This window comes from Erpetoichthys calabaricus, chromosome 7, assembly GCF_900747795.2.
Source record: "Erpetoichthys calabaricus chromosome 7, fErpCal1.3, whole genome shotgun sequence".
Taxonomy (NCBI): domain Eukaryota; kingdom Metazoa; phylum Chordata; class Cladistia; order Polypteriformes; family Polypteridae; genus Erpetoichthys; species Erpetoichthys calabaricus.
Window position 1 is genome coordinate 25,046,552 of NC_041400.2, and position 20,086 is coordinate 25,066,637.

The window sequence follows — 20,086 nt, forward strand, 5'->3', positions numbered from 1 at the left end:
AGAGTGGTTCTTCTGAGTGATGCCATGAGGGAACAATTTTTTGGTTCCTAAAAGAACCATCCACATGATCCTTTATTTATTTAGATCCATTACAGCCTCCACAAATAATCATGAATAGATAACAGGTTTGTGAAATACCAATGGGTTCCTGATTTTAAAAGGACACTTGCTGCATACAATAGTACAGGCTAAGTTCAGGTTTTCTTCATCTGTTAGTACCTTGCTACATAGCCTACTATACTTTAAAGATTTGAGTTTTGTTAACTATTAGCAATATTTTCAAGCCCCAAACCACCAATTTCATATACAAAGAGCCTTTCACAGAACTAAATAGTTCTTTGTCAAGCAATGACTATATGAGGAACCACCCAGTAAAGGAACCCATTATTTTAGGAGTGCAGGAGGGGTATTCCTTGTGCCCACTCTTTACAGTTAAGAAGGAAATAAATAAGGTATACACTAACTGTCATTTTATCAGTTTTCAAGAAAGATTCGGAGACATGGATACAAGTTGGTTGAAGGTAATTTACACCATAATTTAATCAAATGCTGCATTTATTCACTGGAGAATTGTACCTTTAAGGAAGGAGTTGAGTGGCAGTATGGAAGAAAGAAACTTGCCCACTGAAGTCTTGATTATGTTTTTAGAAATAAGGAACATGTTTGTCTCAGTGGTTTCTATTATCAAAAGTACTTCTTATGACCTATTGTGTATTTTTTATTGTGTAATTAGGTGGGGGCAGCACAGTGGTGCAGTGCTCAGGGTCCTGACTTCAGAGTCCTGGGTTCATCTCTTGGGCCTGTTCACCCTGTCCATCCTATGTTCCATGGATGTTTTTCTCTGCATACTTTGGTTTTCCTTCTTTATGTCAAAGACATGCAGGCTAGGATCACTGCTGACTTTAAATCAAGATGAGTGACTATGGCTGTGCATGTGTTGGGTTGATTTTCAATTCTAAAGTGGCTCTAGATGAGCGTGATGCTTGTCTAAGTGGATGGTTTGCTTACCTTGGCAGCAACATTCATGCCTCTGGTGACTCTTCTTGTGAAGCCAGTAGATGGACTGGGAGAGCATGGAGGGTCATGAGGTTGCTGCAAAGGGTTGTGTGGCGCTCTCAATATTTCTGTAAAAAAAATTAAGGTCCAAGTCTTTAGAGTCCTGGTGTTTCCTGTTTTGCTATATGGTTGCGAGACATGGACACTATCCAGTGAACAGAGACACAGACTGGACTCTTTAGGTACTGTGTCTCTTCGGAGAATCCTTGGGTACTGCAGGTTTGACTTTGTGCCAAACGGCGCAATTGCTCATGGTGACCCGAATGAGGCACATTACCTGCATCATGAGGGAGCATCAGTTATGGCGCTATGGCCACATCTCAAAATTCCCAAAGAGTGATCTGGCTTGCAGGATCCTCAGTGCTGAGGACTTGAGCGACTGGACCAGGAGAAGGGGATGCCCATGTAACCCCTAACTGTGGCAGATAGATGGTCATCTCTGGAGGGTGGTACTGGTCTTACCTGGAGGGTTGCCAACCAGGTTCCCAAGGTGTTTTGTTGTGTGGTGAGTGCAGCAATGTGCTGTACCATTGTATGCTCCTCAACCTGACCTGACCTGAATTTGATGGACTGGTTCCCTATGCAGAGTTGATTCACACTTTGAAACCAGTGCTGCTGGGATAGTCCTTGCTGTGTTATGTACTCTGGTGGAACTGTGGGTTAATATGGAGAGGAGTTACTTGTTTTACATTGTTTCCCACATTCCAAATACGTGCCTGTTAGGCAACTCTGGATCAACTCGGTGTGATTGAGGGTGCCCTGAAATGGTTGATTCCTATCTGACATACATTACTGCTTAGATTGATACCTGCATATGGGAAGCTGAACTGGATAAATGAGATGAGATATTCATGGATGTATATAAAGTATATAAAGAATAATAGTAAAATTCTGGTGATGATTAAAAAGCATTTTTATCTTATGTTGTACCCTTTAACTGTGAGGTTCACCACAGTGCACTCCTGAAAATTGACATTATAGTCCAAATACAGTGAAAGCATTAATAAAAGAGGCCCCATGGCAAGATTTTGTGGTGAGATCTGATGCTTCACCCTGTGCTGATCACAAGGACAAATAGTGTTCCTGCCAAAGTTCTGTCTCTGACTCAGCCCTTCCATCTAGAAGAATGTTAAAAATAGCAAATGCTGGAGTTTGCTTTACTTTAATGTTTGACATTGTTGTCTAATCAAGCACAAAGGTGCAAAATAGTTAGTGTTGTTCTTCCATGAATTTGCCGTCCTAAATTTGAATCCTGCACCTGATTGTTGTCTGTGTGGAGTTTACGTGTTCTCTCTGTGTCTGGATGGATGTTTCAGTTTGCACTTTGGTGTTACTACAATATCTACAAAGAAAAGTGTGTTAAGGTAATTGGCAAGTCTGTATTGACCCGATGTCAGTGTCAGTAAAGGTGTGACTCTGCCGTGAACTATAGTCTCATTCAGAGTTGGTTTCTTCCTTGTGCCCAGTGCTGGATGGATAGGTTCTTGCCCACAACCCTGAACTGAATTAAGTTACTTTGAAAAAGCATGTATGTGCATGAAAGCAACATTTTTAACAAGGGGACAGGCTAGTCAGTTTATGATGCCTTCTACAAAGGATTAGTGCCATGAAAGTGTTTGAAGAAGAATTCAGGAAATGGAATGGCACACTTTCCATGCCCACCAATCCCAGACCAGAACTGTCTAAGTAGGCAGGAGTAGCTCAAAATGAATAGCACTTTTGCTCTTAGCTGTTCTCCTGGGCACAAAGACAGACTGGTTTCTTGGCTGTTGCATCATAGTATTTAAAAGAATTGAAAACAATTCTTTGCAGGATTGTTAAAAAAGCCAGTGATGGCACATGGTTGACTGTGAGAATATTTAATGACCTGGTTTGCACTAATTGTATTAATGCAGTTTATAACTGTTATTCTGCTAAAATAATGCAATATCCCTGTGAAATACAGTGTAACAGAAAACTAAAAGACAGTGACATCTTTTAGCTGTGGGAAGTACAGTCTTTGTAGTTTACCCATAAACAGTTACAGTTTAATTTTATTCCAATATTAATTTACAGAACTGCTGTATAACACATGCTATGTAACAAGAAGTGCATTTGAAATACTGTAGGATAGCCATCCTGGCCTTTACATACCCATCTGCACTGTCTCACACCACATCTGCTGTTCATTTCAAATAAGAACATTTGTGCCCTTGAGGAAGTTGCTATAATTCCACGCAAATGTAAATATAAAATCAACCAACGTGTCCTAAATGAACAAAAATCCATACAATTTCCATAGGTTCTGCAATGTCTTACTAATGGTCAACAAACACATTCTCTTGTTTTCTCTACTGATTTGAGCTTCTTTGGCTAAATAGGGTCTCCAATATGCCACAATGGTACTAATTGCAACTGTAGTATAGTTGAAAAGTTTACATACACTTGTAATGGATGTTAATTTCAAGGCAGTATTGGGCTTTCAACTATTTCAACAAATGTTGTTGTTCTATGGCAGAATGATTGTACAACATCCATCTGTATTACAAAAAAATAAAAAAATCAGAAATTTAGCACACAAGTAGGAATTTATTGTGGGTGTTCTGAAACCATCACAGGGTCGAAATTATACATACTGGGTCAAAAATATATATACATACACCTAATATATGGTTAAATGTCCCTTAGCATGTTTCACCTTAATCATACATTGGTAGACATCAACAGACGTCTGGCAGAATTCTGGTTGGATCAGCCAAAACTTGCCATGGAAAACAAACTCGACACAATGGCCAAAAAAGGTCTTCAGAGGCTTCAGTTTCTGAGGAGCCTGCAGGAAGCACAACTGCTACAACAGCTGCTGGTTAACTTCTACAGGTGCACCATAGAGCTTGTCATCATGTACGTTACAGCGTGGTACTCTGGCTGCACCTCTGAGAGCAGGAAGGCTCTCCAGCATATCATCACAATGGCTCAGAGAATTACTGGCCCTCAGCTACCTTCACTGGTAGATATCGTTGCTACCCGCTGCAGCAGAAAAGCAAAGAACATTTGTAAGGTCCAATCCACCCCGGCCATAGCATTTTCACTCCTCTAACCTCTGGAAAGTGCTTCAGAGCCCTGCATGCCTGCACTACCGGGCTGAAGAACAACTTTTACACCAAAGCAATCAACCTATTAAATGCACAGCAATCACTGCCCCTTCCTATAACAGAAACCATCACTGACTGAACTGAACGTCTACTTCAACCACACACAGTCACACACTTATACATGACCCATGTGGAACACAGGACCATTACTTTGACTGTAATCCTCACTGTAACTTCATTTATTATTTATCTATTTATGCTTAAATGGTTACCTTTACTTTTACTCTGTGTATACCTGGAACTTTTAATAGTAACTGTGCTTCTCATAGTTTAATGTTTACTCTTAAAATTGTGCTTCTTGCAGTTTTAACATCTACTTTTATATACCTTTATCTAAGACATCTATATGCTTGCTCCAAACAATATTTTATTGTATTGTACAGTAGCAAAACAGGTATCTTGCATTTGACTATTCTTCTTGGTGGAGTTCAGCTAGATTTGTTGGTTTTCTGTCATGGACCTGACTTTTAAGCACAGTCCACATATTTTCAATTGGGCTGAGGCCAGAACTTTGGGAAGGCTGTTCCAAATGTTAGGCCTAATGTTAATCTAATTTAGCCTTTCCAAAACCAGCTTTGATGTGTGTTTAGTGTCATTAACCCGCAAACAGTTGTGGCGAGCGCCCTCTTCTACGCAGTGGTGTGCTGGGGAGGCAGCATTAAGAAGAAAGACGCCTCACGCCTGGACAAACTGGTGAGGAAGGCAGGCTCTATTGTTGGCATAGAGCTGGACAGTTTCACATCTGTGGCAGAGCGAAGGGCGCTCAGCAGGCTCCTATCAATTATGGAGAATCCACTGCATCCACTAAATAGTATCATCTCCAGACAGAAGAGCAGCTTCAGTGAAAGACTGCTGTCACTGTCCTGCTCCACAGACAGATTGAGGAGATCATTCCTCCCCCAAACTATGCGACTCTTTAATTCCACCAGGGGGGGTAAACGTTAATATTTAACATTATACATAGTTATTGTCTGTTTTTTTCACCTGTATTATTATCATTCTTTAATTTAATATTATTTATTGTATCAGTATGCTGCTGCTGAAGAATGTGAATTTCCCATTGGGATTAATAAAGTATCTATCTATCAATCTATCTATCTAAATCTGTGTCCAGGTTTCTAGCTGATGGTTTGTGGTTATGGTGAAGAATTCTGAGGTAATGCTGGTTCTTCATTATTTCATCCACAGCCTCTGAGCATGATGCTATCACCAGCATGCTTAACAGCTGGCACAGTGTTCTTAGAGTTGAATACCTCTTCTGTTATCTGTTAAAATAACTCCATGTGTCGCATTTGGAACAGGGGTTTCTTTCTTTCTTGGACAGTAGCCTCTCAACCCATGGTAATGTAAAAGTTGCTTGACTGTGGACAGTGACACTAGTGTTCTAGCACCTTCCAGTTCATGGTAGATGTTTTTTTGGTGGTTCTTGGATTGTATCTGACCATCTGGATGAGTTTCCTCTCAGCAAAGGATGACAGTTTAGGTCTTCTTCCTGACCATGCTAAAGTGAATGCAGCTCTTAAGATCTTATAATTACACGGAATTATTTGAAATGGTGATCTTGGAAGATGTTTAGACTGGGCAGCAAACATACAAGCCATAAAAACCTGGACACAAATAAATGAACATACACAGGCTTGGTCCGCAATAGAAGTAAAATCCTGTAGTACTTCTTTATATTCCCTGCTCTGCTCTCCAATAAATGAAAGTTATCGCAAATATACTAATAACCCAATTGTGCTTTACTCACTCAGAATATGGAACCAAATTAGAAAGCATTTTAAGATGGAAAATCTTTTATCAGTGGCACCTCTGCAAGAGAACCACCTCTTTCAACCTTCGCAAGTATATCCAGTTTTTAATACCTGGAAAAGTTTTGGGATTAAAATGCTCAGAGATCTTTATATAGACAACATATTTACATCTTTTGAACAATTACGTTCAAAATTCAACCTCCCAGCTACACATTTCTTTTACTATCTTCAAATTAGAAATTTTGTTAAACAGAAATTGCCCAATTTCCCCCACCTTGCACCCTCCACAATGCTGGAAAAAATACTGCTCAATTTCGAGGAAACAAACACTATTTCCGCAATATATAAAATCTTATTAGAGTCCCTACCTTTCAAAGATCCAAGAGGACATTGGGAAGAAGATCTCTTAATCAATATTTTAGAAAAGGAGTGGAAGGTAGCAAAGCAGAGAATTCACTCGAGTTCTATATGCGCAAAGCATAGAATTATTCAACTAAAAATTATATATCGAGCCCATCTGTCTCACTTAAAACTGTCCAAAATGTTTCCAGGGCAGGATCCAACCTGTGAGCGCTGCAACCAAGCTCCTGCCTCACTGGGTCACATGTTTTGGGCCTGCACCAAACTAACATCATTTTGGACAAAAATTTTTAAGTGCCTCTCAGACAGCCTTGGTATCACAATCCCTCCTAACCCATTAACAGCTGTGTTTGGTGTTCTTCCAGATGGACTTGAATTGGAGAAGGACAAGCAAACTGTGATTGCATTCACTACACTTTTGGCACGCAGACTTATTTTGTTAAATTGGAAGAATCCTAATTCTCCTCTTATAAGTCAGTGGGAAACCGATGTTTTATATTATTTGAAATTGGAAAAAATCAAATTCTCAGTTAGAGGATCTGTACAAAATTTTTTCAAAACATGGCAGGATTTAATCAATATTATTTTAGAATAAGAGAAATAACTATTACCGCATTTAATTCCCTTCTCCATCTCTTATTTACATAGATAGTTACTTCTCCCTTTCTTTTGTTTAATGTTGCCTTATTAAAAAGCCTTAAGCAATTTTCCTTTAGCTAAGCTCTCCTTCTCAGGGGTGGGGTTTGATTAGTCTTCAAATTTGTTGGGTTATTAATTGATCTGTTTGTATGGAATGATTACAATGAAAATTAATAAAATAAAAATATTAATAATAAGAAATGGCTCCAGGCAACCGTGACTTGTGTAAATCTGCAATTTACTTTCTCACGTCTGTGCTAAGCTCCTTGGACTTACTTATTGTAATGTGTGTTGATCAATCCAAAGATTGCTGTCAAACAGGCCGGGTCTGTTATGGCAACACAGAGAAGTTACCAGCTGGAGTCATTCATGGTCACTAACAGGCAAATAAGAAGCCACAAGTTAAAACATATTTTGGAACTTTCAGCACCATTAATAATCTAAGTAGGTGTATGGATTCTTTTTGGCTTTGTATATCTAATTTTCATCTAGTGATGGTTTCAGAAAAGCTACAATAAATTAAAAAATGTGTACTAAATTTCAGATTTTTTGTAATAAGGGTGTATGCTATGTAATTATTCTGCCTCAGAAAAAGAACAGTTGTAGAATTCATTGAAAGTTCAATACCGCCCTGACATACGTGTCTGGTATTTAAGTGCAGGTGTACTCTCTACCACAACTGTATATTGAAACCCCTATCCAGTTTCAGGGATGTAATTAGCCAGAATATGCCCTGCAAACATCACAAACAAGCCAGAAACTAACCCTGGCTGGAATGTTCACTCGCTCATCCGTTTATTCATTCTTTAACATGTTAATCCAAATTCAAGGTTGGGGAGTCAATGCCAATATGAATAATATAATAAAAAAATAATCGATTTGATTTATAAAGTGTCTTTCTAATGCTCACTTTCAGCACTGTTTAGGACAAGGCAGGAATTAACCCAGGATGGGGCCCCAGTGCAGTCAATGAGACCACATCTTTGGGTTGTAAGGAGGAAAAGCAATACTCTTACTGATCTGGGATTTGAACCCTGGAGCTATACACCAATTGTGTCTCCCCTTTCCAAGTTTATGTATACATAGTATTCAGTTGCTTCATAGACTTCTAGCTGAATATAAAAGAAAAGTAATTTGTTAATTAAAATGATTGCTTGAGTGACCCAGAAATGTTGGTTTGGTAGGTGAAGCAAAATGGACAAACATAGGCTTAATTAAGTATATTAGACTAGGTTGTGAATGTTTCTTCTGTAACAAAGCTGAAACATTTTGATATAAATCGTTTGTGTGGTTTAAGGTTTATACAAAAGAAAATGGCCATGAGAAATTTGAGACAGTGGCATATTATGAGACAATGAAGTATTTGTTTGTTGACAGACAGGAACTTGGCACTGGAAGCAAAACAGTGCTTCAAAGCAAAGCTTTCAGATTATGACCCTGAAACCACAGTTGACACAGTGACCTGGCGTTTCCTCTTGCCACAGATTTCACAACTATTACACTTCCCATTAAACCCAATTTGTGAAAAACTCACTTTCTTGTTTAGCTGAAGATAGGCATTGCTTTTGAGGAGAAGGGGAGAAAATCTTTGTACAGTAGGATATAGTTCTTCAATCTTGGCACCTGTTTTGTGCCAACAAATCAAAACAATTTTGTAACATTAATTTCAGGAATTTTTCATGGTTTCTTTAAACTGGTGCTATTGCCTCCTAAAAAAATAATTCATACACAAGACAAAATAGAAAAATAATTTTAAAAAGTGCCAATGTCTAATAGTATAAGGGAAAAGTATGTGTGTCTTAGCTCTGAAATGCTACATACTCAGGTAAGCTAATACTGTAATTATAGCAGAAAGTAAAGACTCAACTAGTGCAGTGTAGTTTAGTGCTCAACTAATTTAAAGTATCTGACATAAAATGACATTTTCCAAAATAGAGATGTAAGCAATTAACTGTTGTTAGATTAACTTAAATTAGAGTCTAAGCTGAATCTTATTGATTATACACTTCATTAAAAATTTGAGTGGGAAATGGAATTGACTTGCTGCATTTCAATGCCTTATACAGTAGTACTTAAACACACAAGGGCATTTTTAAAACTGGAAGGAAAATTGAAGAGTGCTAAACATAGTTCTGTTTGGAAAATGTATCAGCTAAAAGCTGATGAAGTTAGCTGCAAAGTGTGTCATGCTGTGCTGGAATACAAAAGCATTACATTTATGTTTATTATATATGCTAGTGACAGCACTAGCAAAGAAACTCGCTTATAGGCATTTATACAAAATCAAACACAGGTACTGTAATATGAAAAACAAGACATGTATCAGTCAATGTGATTGATGGCAAAGGTTTTTCACAACTAATCAATTACCATGAGGCAGGCAACAAAATTCCACCAAGTGTTGCTAACAGCAAAGAATTATATCATAAGAATTCAGACTAACAGATGAAACTGATGGAAACAAAGTTTCGGTGAGACATACACCTGACAGCCTTGCTGAGAAGCTAACTACCACCACGTAGACATGAGGACCTATTCATGGTGAGAGGCTACCTGAACATACCTGCAAAACATTGGTGATGTCAAAGTGGGTAATAAGCTGCTGGTCAGACAGTTAACAGAATCCATACATTGCTGACTTCTGGGCATGATATATCCTTCTGTTTAAACAAAAACACATAAAACAGTTTGCAGTAACGAAGAAAAAAAGTTTGGGACACATTTTACTTAAAGTCAAAACAAATTCTTATACTTCTATATATCCATCCTTCTCTGGTACATTTATTCTAGTATTATTCATCCTTGTGTTTTACATCAGTAGTGATCAACTAATGATTATGAAATTTGATTCAAATATGCATCACTTGTCCAGAATACAGTTTAATAATGTAAATGTTTGCGATGACAGTAGGTCAACAGCTGAACTGGCCTTGTATAACTGACTTCAAGGTACAGTATGTCTGTGTTTGGCCTGTAATGATTTTCTACCCTATTGTTATCTTGTGTCTAGAATAGAGGTTCTCAACGTCGGTCCTGGGGACCCCCTGTCGCTGCAGGTTTTTGTTCCGACCAGCTTCTGTTTTTAATTGGACTCCTGGGCTAATTAAGTGAACTGATATTTCCCAAGTTCTGTGTTCAGGTAACAATATATTAATTAGAAAACTAAGTTTGCTAAAAAAATAAATAAATAAATAAAATGTACCAAGCAGTTATATAGGAATAATGTATTTTTTTTCTTTTTAACAGTATTTTCATCTTGATTTTCATTCTACTTTTCAAGGTGTTCTAATTGTTTAGTTAATCCATTGTTTACTAATTAGTGGGTCTGACTCTAAAGTAGTTGCAGCCTTTGATTATTCAGTGTGTTGTTTGCCAGCGTGTCTGATCTGCTCATTGTCAGTTGTCATTATTAAGATACAACAAAGGGGGAAAAACTACACAGAGAAGGCAAAGTATAATGAAATCAACAAAAGAAAGTTAAGCATTTAAATATATAGCAAAAGCAGAAATTTTATAAATGTCTTATAAATGTAAAAATCATGCTGCTGTGCTTTTCTGAATGTAGAATAAAAGAAAAATGAATACCAGCTAATTAAATGAGATCAGTGCTATCAGGTGTTGTCACTGATTAGGAATCTGGTTGGAACAAAAACCTGCAGACACAGAAACACTGAAGCTATTAGGATAGGCCAGATACCATTTCCTTGAACTTTATTAAGCAGTTTATTCCTGTTCTTGGTCACATAGAGTGAAGAAATGGGTCCAAGTGGGAAATCAGCTCTGGATTGGGTACCACTCGTGCACATATCCACACTGGGCCAGTATATAGCTGCTTCTTAATATAACTGTGGAGGTGGTGCTTCACAGTATGGTTGGGGCTGAGTGAGCTCAGATGCCATCACCAGGAAGTGCTCCATTGTTCTTTGCATTGCTTACAGTCAGTCTCTGTGTGAGCAGCCAGTGGAGGTCTCCTTTAGCTTACACTTTAGTTAATAATGGGAACTTTGCCTGGCAGATTTTTACAGTTCTTGCAGATTTTTTTGCCTTGCCAATCACTTTTTATTGAATTGCAATGTTGAAAAAATAAGCTGCTATGGCACTCAAAGGGGTAGAATGCCACTTCTCATGTTGGGTGGATTATAAGAGTAAAGAGGAAGTGAAATCTCTGCTGCTCAAAACAGATCTGAATTCTTTTTTCTGTTATATGACAAAAAATAATTTTGATACAAGTAAACATTCATAAAAGGAAGTGCCAGGCTGAGTGAGGAGCTTATTGTGCATGGAAAATGTCAAAATTGATATACCGATTTTTTTTAAAAATACATACAGTAGATATAGTTTGTTCATGACTAATTGTGCAAATGTAACCAACCTATTACAGTTTCATTTTTTAAAATTTCGTTTTACCTACCAAAGTAAGTTACAGTTGCTAACAACACTTTCACTTCTACTATTTCAGTATGGTTACTCATCACACCTCACCCCATAATACACTTTATTTCCCAGGATGCATTTCAGGCAAGTATTATTTTAATAACTAAAGAAAGCTAGGTAACAAGATGGGTGGTACAGTGCCACTGCACCCCATAGCTCCAGGAGACGGTGTTCAAATCCCAGACGTGGTCACAGTCTATGTCTGAGTATGCTAGTTTTCCACATATATCTGAAAACAACTGTGTTCATGCAACTGGAGTCTCCAAATTGGTGTGGTGTGGATGCGTGAGTAAGTGTGCCCTGCAATGAACTGTCATACCTTCCAGAGTTGGTTCCTTTCTTGTGCCTCATAATTCCAGTACAGACTTTGGCCTCTGGAACCCTGAACAGGATTGAGGCAGTTTGAAAATGGATATCATACAGTAAAAAGTTATGTTACGGTGTTGAATAATTTTAACTTCCCTAACATAACCCAGAAGTACTGTGAAAATACTAAAATACAGGAAAAGTCATTTGTAAATATAATATAGTGTTTATTTCATCAACAAAAAGTATAATGAAAATAAGGCTTCCTCCCAGCTCCTGGGACCTGTGTTCAAGTCCCAGTCTACAAGTGGTCTTTGTGCAGTTTGCATATTCTCTGATGTTTTCATACACCCTTAACATGTACAGTTTATGTTAAAAATTAGCCGTAAATTCATAGGACAAGGACATAAAAGACATACAGTACAATTAGTTCAGTCTTTAGATAAGTTCACTTCACCTGGTGAAACTCATGTGAAATGAGGAGATATACCTGTCGGTTATGGAAGACCTTGAAGACTTCCAAAATAATGTTATTTTAGAAAAAGACCATCCATCCATCCATTATCCAACCCGTTATATTCTAACTACAGGGTCATGGGGGGTCTGCTGGAGCCAATCCCAGCCAACACAGGGCGCAAGGCAGGAAACAAACCCTGGGCAGGGCGCCAGCCCACTGCAGGGCACACACACACACACAGCACACACCAAGGACAATTTAGAATCGCCAATGCACCTAACCTGCATGTCTTTGGACTGTGAGAGGAAATCGGATCACCCGGAGGAAACCCAAGCAGACACGGGGAGAACATGCAAACTCCACACAGGGAGGACCCGGGAAGCGAACCCAGGTGTCCTTACTGTGTGGCAGCAGCGCTACCACTGCGCCATCCCATAATCATGTAATGTAAAAAAGTAGACTCAGAAAATGTATGGAAGGATCATTGGGCAAGGCCACATATATTATTGTTAACAGATGGTTCAAAGACACTCAAGATAAATATATTTTGAAAATAATCTGAAAGCAAGAAATAAATGGGTACTAAATAAACTTAAACTCCTCCTGTTTGACCCATCAAAATGAACACACAATTCTAATAGGTGTACTTTGTTGTATTAACATTTTTTTCAACATTTAAAAGATGATGAATGAAAAAAAAAAAAAATCACATTTTTTTTCAAACACTTTTTCTTTTACTGTTCATATTTGCAAATGTCAAATTTATGGGGCAAATGTGAAGTAGGTATAGCAGCTTTACAAAAACCTCCAAAAAACTGCACATTGTCTTATTTTTCTTTTTTCCTTTTTCCTAATTTTTGTATTTTGCCTTTTTTCTTGCAGCCAGAGCTTTAAACCTCTTTGCTCTAATGACTATGCCCACCATTCGGTCCATGCTCTCAAAACAAGTAGATGCCTCATCTTATGGTAAGAAAGCCATGCCTGTCTCTCTTCTCCACATACTGGTGTCAAACAGATGGGCCTGAAGGTGCGGACAGATTGTGGCTGCAGAACCAACTATACTAACCACCACTTGTTAAAAAAATAAATAATCACCCAAATCCTATGGATAACATGCAAAAGAGAGTATACAATATGTGATTAATAATAAATATTCAAAAAAAGCTACAGAACTACAGCAGTTATATTAAAGGTTATATAAATAAGCAGACAATCAGTCAGTCATATTGGAAAGTAGTTTAAAGTACTTAAAAGTCTGTGTGTCAATCTCCAAGAAAGGAATCAAAAAAAAATTTGGAGACGTCTGCCTCAGTACAGCAGCTGTTCCAGAGGTGCTTTGTCTTGAGCTGGCCACTCAAACAGCCAAGAGATGTCACATTTAAATACTTCGAATGACTTTTTGATATGACTAACTCACTATCTACCTTATTTATAATACTGTTAATACAGTTTTTGCAGTTCTTAGCATTGTTTTGTATTGTGTTTGAATATCTATTATTAAGCACATCTACTGTCTTTTGAATGATATCCAGCTTGTGGCTTCAGGACAGATGTATGCTGATAAATGTGTGCCAGGGTGTAGAAATGCACTATACTGACCAGCATCCTGATAACATACACATACAAATATAAACTGCTCAAAAAAATTAAAGGAACACTTTGAAAACACATCACATCTCAATGGGAAAAAAATCATGCTGGATATCTATACTGATACAGAAAGGATAATATGTTAAGAAAGAAAGGATGCCACATCGTTTGATGGAAATGAAATGAAAATTATCAACCTACAGAGGGCTGAGTTCAAAGACACCCCGAAAATCAAAATGAAAAAATGATGCAGCAGGCTAGTTCATTTTGCTGAAATTTCATTGCAGCAACTCAAAGTCATACTCCGTAGTTTGTATGGCCCCCACATGCTGGTATGCATTCTTGACAATGTCGGGGCATGCTCCTAATGAGACGACAGATGGTGTCCCAGGGATCTCCTCCCAGATCTGGACCAGGGCATCACTGAGCTCCTGGACAGTCTGAGGTGCAACCTGGCGGCGTCGGATGGACCGAAACATAATGTCCCAGAGGTGTTCTATTGGATTTAGGTCAGGCTAGCATGGAGGCCAGTCAGGAACTGCCTGCATACTCTCGCCACATGAGACCCGACATTGTCGTGCACCAGGAGGAATCCAGGACGTACTGCACCAGCATAGGGTCTGACAATGGATCCAAGGATTTCATACTGATACTTAATGGCAGTCAAGGTGCCGTTGTCTAACCTATAGAGGTCTGTGCGTCCCTCCATGGATATGCCTCCCCAGACCATCAGTGACCCACCACCAAACTGGTCATGCTGAACGATGTTACAGGCAACATAACGTTCTCCACAGCTTCTCCAGACCCTTTCACGTCTGGCACATATGCTCAGGGTGAATCTGCTCTCATCTGTGAAAAGCACATGGCACCAGTGGTGGACCTGCCAATTCTGGTATTCTATGGTAAGTGACAATCAAGCTCCAGGCAGTGAGCACAGGGCCCACTAGAGGATGTCGGGCCCTCAAGCCACCCTCATGAAGTCTGGCTTGCTGGAGGTCATTTTGTAGGACTCTGGCAGTGCTCATTCTGTTCCTTCTTGGCCAAAGGAGCAGATACCAGTCCTGCTGGTGGGTTAAGGACCTTCTACAGCCCTGTCCAGCTCTCCTAGAGTAACTGCCTGCCTCCTGGAATCTCCTCCAGGCCCTTGAGACTGTGCTGGGAGACACAGCAAACCTTCTGTCAATGGCACGTATTAATGTGCCATCCTGGAGAAATTGGACTACCTGTGCAACCTCTGTAGGGTCCAGGTATCGCCTCATGCTACCAGCAGTGACACTGACCGTAGCCAAATGCAAAACTAGTGAAAAAATAGCCAGAAAAGGTGAGAAGGGACAAATATCAGTGGCCTCCACCTGTTAAACCATTGCCGTTTTGGGGGTCGTCTCATTGTTGCCCCTCTAGTGCACCTGTTGTTAATTTCATTAACACCAAAACAGCTGAAACTGATTAACAGCCCCCTCTGCTACTTAACTGACCAGATCAATAGCCCAGAAGTTTCATTGACTTGATGCTATACTCCGATTAAAAAGTGTTCCTTTAATTTTTTTGAGCAGTATATATTTGAATAAAGTAACAATTATACTAACAATAAAGTAGTAATATAACTAGCATAGATGAAATTCACAACTAGAAGATCATTTTTACTGAATCTGAAAGGCTTCTCCTCTACAATAAAGTCAAATATAAAGATTGTTAATTACTCTGAATAACTAAAAAGGGAAAACAACAAACATTCTGGCTTTTTTATCTCCTCATAGGTAAGATTTTTGTTCTTCTGGAGCTGTCATTTACTCTTGCCAGTGTTATCACTTCACCCATTTTCACCAAGATATACCAAGCCACCTTGGACTGGTTTGCTGGATTTTGCTTCATTTTGTCCAGCATCCTTAGCTTTTTGGCCATCATCCCCGTTGGGTAAGTCTGCTTTACTTAAGAGTGCCTTTCTGAAAGGGAGTTTTTACCAGAATGTGTGCTGCTTAAATGGTGTCAGTCTTTTTGGCTTGTCTGGTATCTGAAAGGCTGCATTTGTGCATACTAAAATGCAGTGGTTTAGACCACACTGCAAAAACACTGCAGACTGATTTTCCCTGCAGCATTATCATCATTAAGCAGACAGTCATGCTGCCTAGCAAAGTGGTGCAAATTACACCAGACTAACTGGTTGTGTTTTTCTTAACTCTGTAATTCTAACCTGCTTTAAACATTTCTCCCCTCTACAGAGTTGTAGCATACAGAACAAGGCAACAACAAGGCTATGAGCCAATACCATCTTCATAATCAGGCGGTTTTCACACCTCTACCTATAATTCATCATTAGTATTTTTGTATGTACTCTAATAATAAATTGACGAAGAAGACTTCCCCCATGTGGTGATGGACCTGTGATTTTGACATCTGTGACAGGCTGCAGTGGCTGCCTTCTGCTTCTTACTCCACTGCACCGCAGTTTCACATCTTAATGAAAGCAACACTAAAGGAAATGAGAAAAAGAATTGCTAAAAAACTAAATGAAGAGATGTCACGGGCAGCCAACAAGCCTTCTTTCAGCACTGGAAGTCATTGACCACCAGAGTTCAGTGGCCTTCAGCCAGTTCACTGTAATTGACTTTAAAATGCCATATGGTACAGTTGTTTTGTTAAATTTGTAAAAAATACTTTTAAAATCTTGGAATCAAATTAATTTCATAATTACATGTTTTTCATTTTTTAAGCTACTATATAAAACTGTTAAATTAGCAACTTTGATTCTTTATCTCATGGAGAATTTCACTTGTACTGCCTATAAATGGATACATAATTATGTAAGTATTTTGTATGTGCACAATCACATTCCAGCAATACACTAATCTCTTTTTGTGTTTATGATATTACTTTAAAGGTGACCTTTAATCTTTCTCTACAATGTTAAAAGGTGTTGCTCTTATTTCAATCATTCACCTTATGGTTGAGGCAGAGAATTTGCGTTTAGTCTGCTGTTGCAGGCGCCACAGATCCAGTGTCCTAAATGTGAATCTCTCACACGGTCACTGTCTGTATAGATAAGGCATGCACTCATTGTGTTTGTCTGGGTTTTCTTCCAGGTACTCCAGGGTACCTCCACCATCCCTGAAGATTTGTGGGTTAGGTGATAGTAGCAGTAGTATTATCGTCATATGTGCTGAATGCAGTGAAAAATTTTACTTGCATGTCTGACCAACACAAAACACGCCACCAGACTCTGACGCCATGATCAACTGGTGATTCCAAACTGTCAAAATGTAAGCGTGAATGCTTATTGTGCTATCTAGCCTCTGTGAGCAGATTGCTCAGCACCTACTGTACGTATCATTTATCAAATAACATGCCTTTATTTTAATTGACTTTAAAATTTCAGACATCAAAGAGATTCAATAAATTGTGCAATACTGATTTAATCCTTGAATGAAAATGTTTTAATGTGTCAGCATTTGTTTTCTGTATTATTATTTATTTAGCATACACTTTTAGCAGACGCATTGTGCAAAAGTGGGATGCATGCAAGAAAGTGTAAAGTTCACAGTCAATGGAAATTAACAATATTTGATAAAGTATGGGAAGGATTCAACGACTGCATGACAGAGATGGAGCCTTTAAAAAAAGAGCACAATAAATTGAGAGCAGCAAGAGTCAAAAAAGCACTTGGATGACCAAAAAATTCCAGGCAGCTGAGGCAGGGCTGTGGAGTCGGTAGATAAATCCTACAACTCTGACTCCGACTCCTTAGTTTCTGGTACTTCTGACTCTGACTTCTCTGTTTTTAATATGCTAATGTATTTTCCATGTTGATTGAGGGAAGGCACCATACACGTCATTTAACCACAGAACTACTGGCTAGGAAGCTGACTCTCTACCGTATTGGCCAGTTTAAACTAAAGACAAGAACCCCTGAACACACATCAGGCCACAGCACACACCTCCACCTACATCATTACACTTGTTTACACTCAAATTAACTTGTTAAAAACATTATATCTGAAATAAAATGAAAACACTTTTTGTAATGCACCATAATCCAGATTACAATATGTGAATGTCAGATTGTATAATAGCTCAGCTGAACTTCACACTAGTAGTAACAATTATGCACTGGGCTTTATTCTTACATCTGAGAAGTACTTAATTATGACTATTGTTTCTGAAATGGGACATTTGAACTTGCTGTATTTTTTTTTTTATTAGGAGTCGGAGTCTGTACATTTTTTCTGGCTTCGACCCCAACTCCAGGTACCCAAGTCGACTCCGACTCCACAGCTCTGGAGAAAAGTGCTATATAACTGTAATTTATTATTATTATTAGAGGATACAAGGTATCATTTAAAATAGTGAGACCTCAAGAGAGATTTGAGTCCGTAAAGTGTACATTTTGACCTTAAAGTAGCCCAGAAACACTGCAGATTAGCCCAAACAGCAGTCTTTCCAAACACATTTTGTACCTCAGAATCTGTTTCAAAAAGCCTCAGCTATCTGATACTCCTGGGAAACTACTACTGATTATTTTTACATGACATGGTTAACTTTGCAATATCCTGCCAATTACTCAGACTGAAGGCTTATCTCAAAAGAAATGTGTTTAGTAATTTTAAAAGTCATTAAATTTATGAATAAGAAATTGCTGCACATCAATCAAATCTAGGTGAACTTACTTCTCTATAAAGTCACCATTCTGAATGATCCTCCATGCACATAATCTTGCAATACTCCAAGCATTCCAGTATCTGGTGCCATTTCTCTGATTGTCACTTTATTTCTATCTCTAATGAGCTAATAGATTTTTTTCTTTATTGTTCTTGGTTCTTAGTAGAGACAGTTCATGGTGACCAATATAGGTCTGACTGGTGATGTCTGCACTCCAATCTTTTGGCTGCTTCATTCATCATTTGACCCTATTAGTGCTCATGCATGTGTTTCCCCAAGCACATTAGTCATGTGTGAATGTCTGCTGAGGGGATTTCTTTCTTCACAAAAAATTCAGGAACAACATGTACTTATCAGCCATATTCTCTAACTGAACTGCAAACATGAATGAGGCATAAGATCAGTTTTCTTTCTGGGAAATGATGATAGATGGAACTCCTGGTTATGATACGGTTTTCAGTATTATTAGGCATTTCTTGGTAATTCTAATATGTTTATTATTTTTGGCATCATCTGTGTATAATTTAATTATCCCGATTGTGTAAGTATGTGTCTGTGTCAGTTTCAATGTCTCTAGTACTTAAATGATATTTTTAATATTTTTTCCACAGTTCTACTCATGCTCTTAACCCCGACCCGACTCAGGAGATATTAATTTTGCTTTGTTTCTATTTCAGGCTTCTTAATACTACAGATAAATTGATATTTACATAGTACATACAGTAGCAAATATCTCACATATGCCATTTTAAAGTGGGTCTTTGGTTTTCGTCCCATTTTTTAAGATTTAGCAATGGTTGTATCAAACTTTGAGAGCTCAACAGCTTTTTTTATTTTGGCTAAAGTAACAAGTTATAATAGTTTAGGTTAATTAATGACACTAAATTAAGTTGGATCAATTATCATGAAGCAGTTAAAGTAGTACATTGAGCTGTTTACAAAGCAAAAAGCAATCAAAGGTTCAAAGCCCGGCCAATACTTGGATGGGAGATCAAACAGGAAAAGTGTGGGTTGCTGATGGAAGAGGTGTTGGTGAGGACAGCTGGCAATGCTTACTGTGTGGTCAGGGACACTGTGCTGTAAAAATTATGCTGTCCTTCAGGTGACACATAAAACTGAGGTCCTGACTCTCTATGGTCATAAGAGATTCCTGGGTATCCTTCATAAAGAGCAGGGTATATCCCAATGTCCTGGCTAAATTGCCCACCATGGCCTAGTTATTCTGACCCCCTAATCATCCCCGGTCTCTGATAGGCTAACAAGCTCTCACCCCTTCACCACCTAACAGCTAATGTGTGGGGAGCGTACTGTCACCAAAATGGTTGTATAAGTGGATGCGTACATTAGTGGTTGTTGTTGTTGAAGTGGCTCCTCACTCACTATGTAAAAGCATTCTGAGTAATGAGAAAAGCGTTACATAAATGAAAAGAATTATTATTAGGCGAGTTAACTAAAATGAAGCACAAAAAATTTGCTTGCACAATAACTCAAATGTTATTTCAGCAGCAGTAATTGGCTGCTAATTAAATGTGTGTTGGATTCTAATTAAGAAAGTGGGACAATAACAAGCCTACAGCCACTGTGGCTCCCCCATTTCTGAACCTAAAGACCCAGCTGTGGTGAATAGGCGGTCAATTAAAGATATATCCACTAGATGGCACTAAATAATATAACATAACACTTGAACTACAGTAGAGTAATCCAAA

At 38.4% G+C, this 20,086-nt stretch overlaps 1 protein-coding gene across 5 annotated transcripts in view; it reads left to right on the top strand.

Moving 5' to 3' along the window:
• LOC114654413 (thymic stromal cotransporter homolog) overlaps positions 1-17,121 on the top strand; it is a 60,932-nt gene extending 43,811 nt beyond the window's left edge. For 3 of the 5 annotated variants that reach the window (XM_028804960.2, XM_028804961.2, XM_051930057.1), the window contains exons 2-4: positions 13,020-13,103; positions 15,485-15,641; positions 15,947-17,121. In XM_028804960.2, coding sequence (XP_028660793.1) covers positions 13,020-13,103; positions 15,485-15,641; positions 15,947-16,004 — 299 coding nt within the window. In that variant the 3' untranslated portion in view covers positions 16,005-17,121. Of the gene's footprint in view, positions 1-13,019; positions 13,104-15,484; positions 15,642-15,946 lie in introns of those variants that run through there. The other 2 variants (XM_028804962.2, XR_007935444.1) reach the window with 2 other exon arrangements.
• Positions 17,122-20,086: the final 2,965 nt, after the last annotated feature.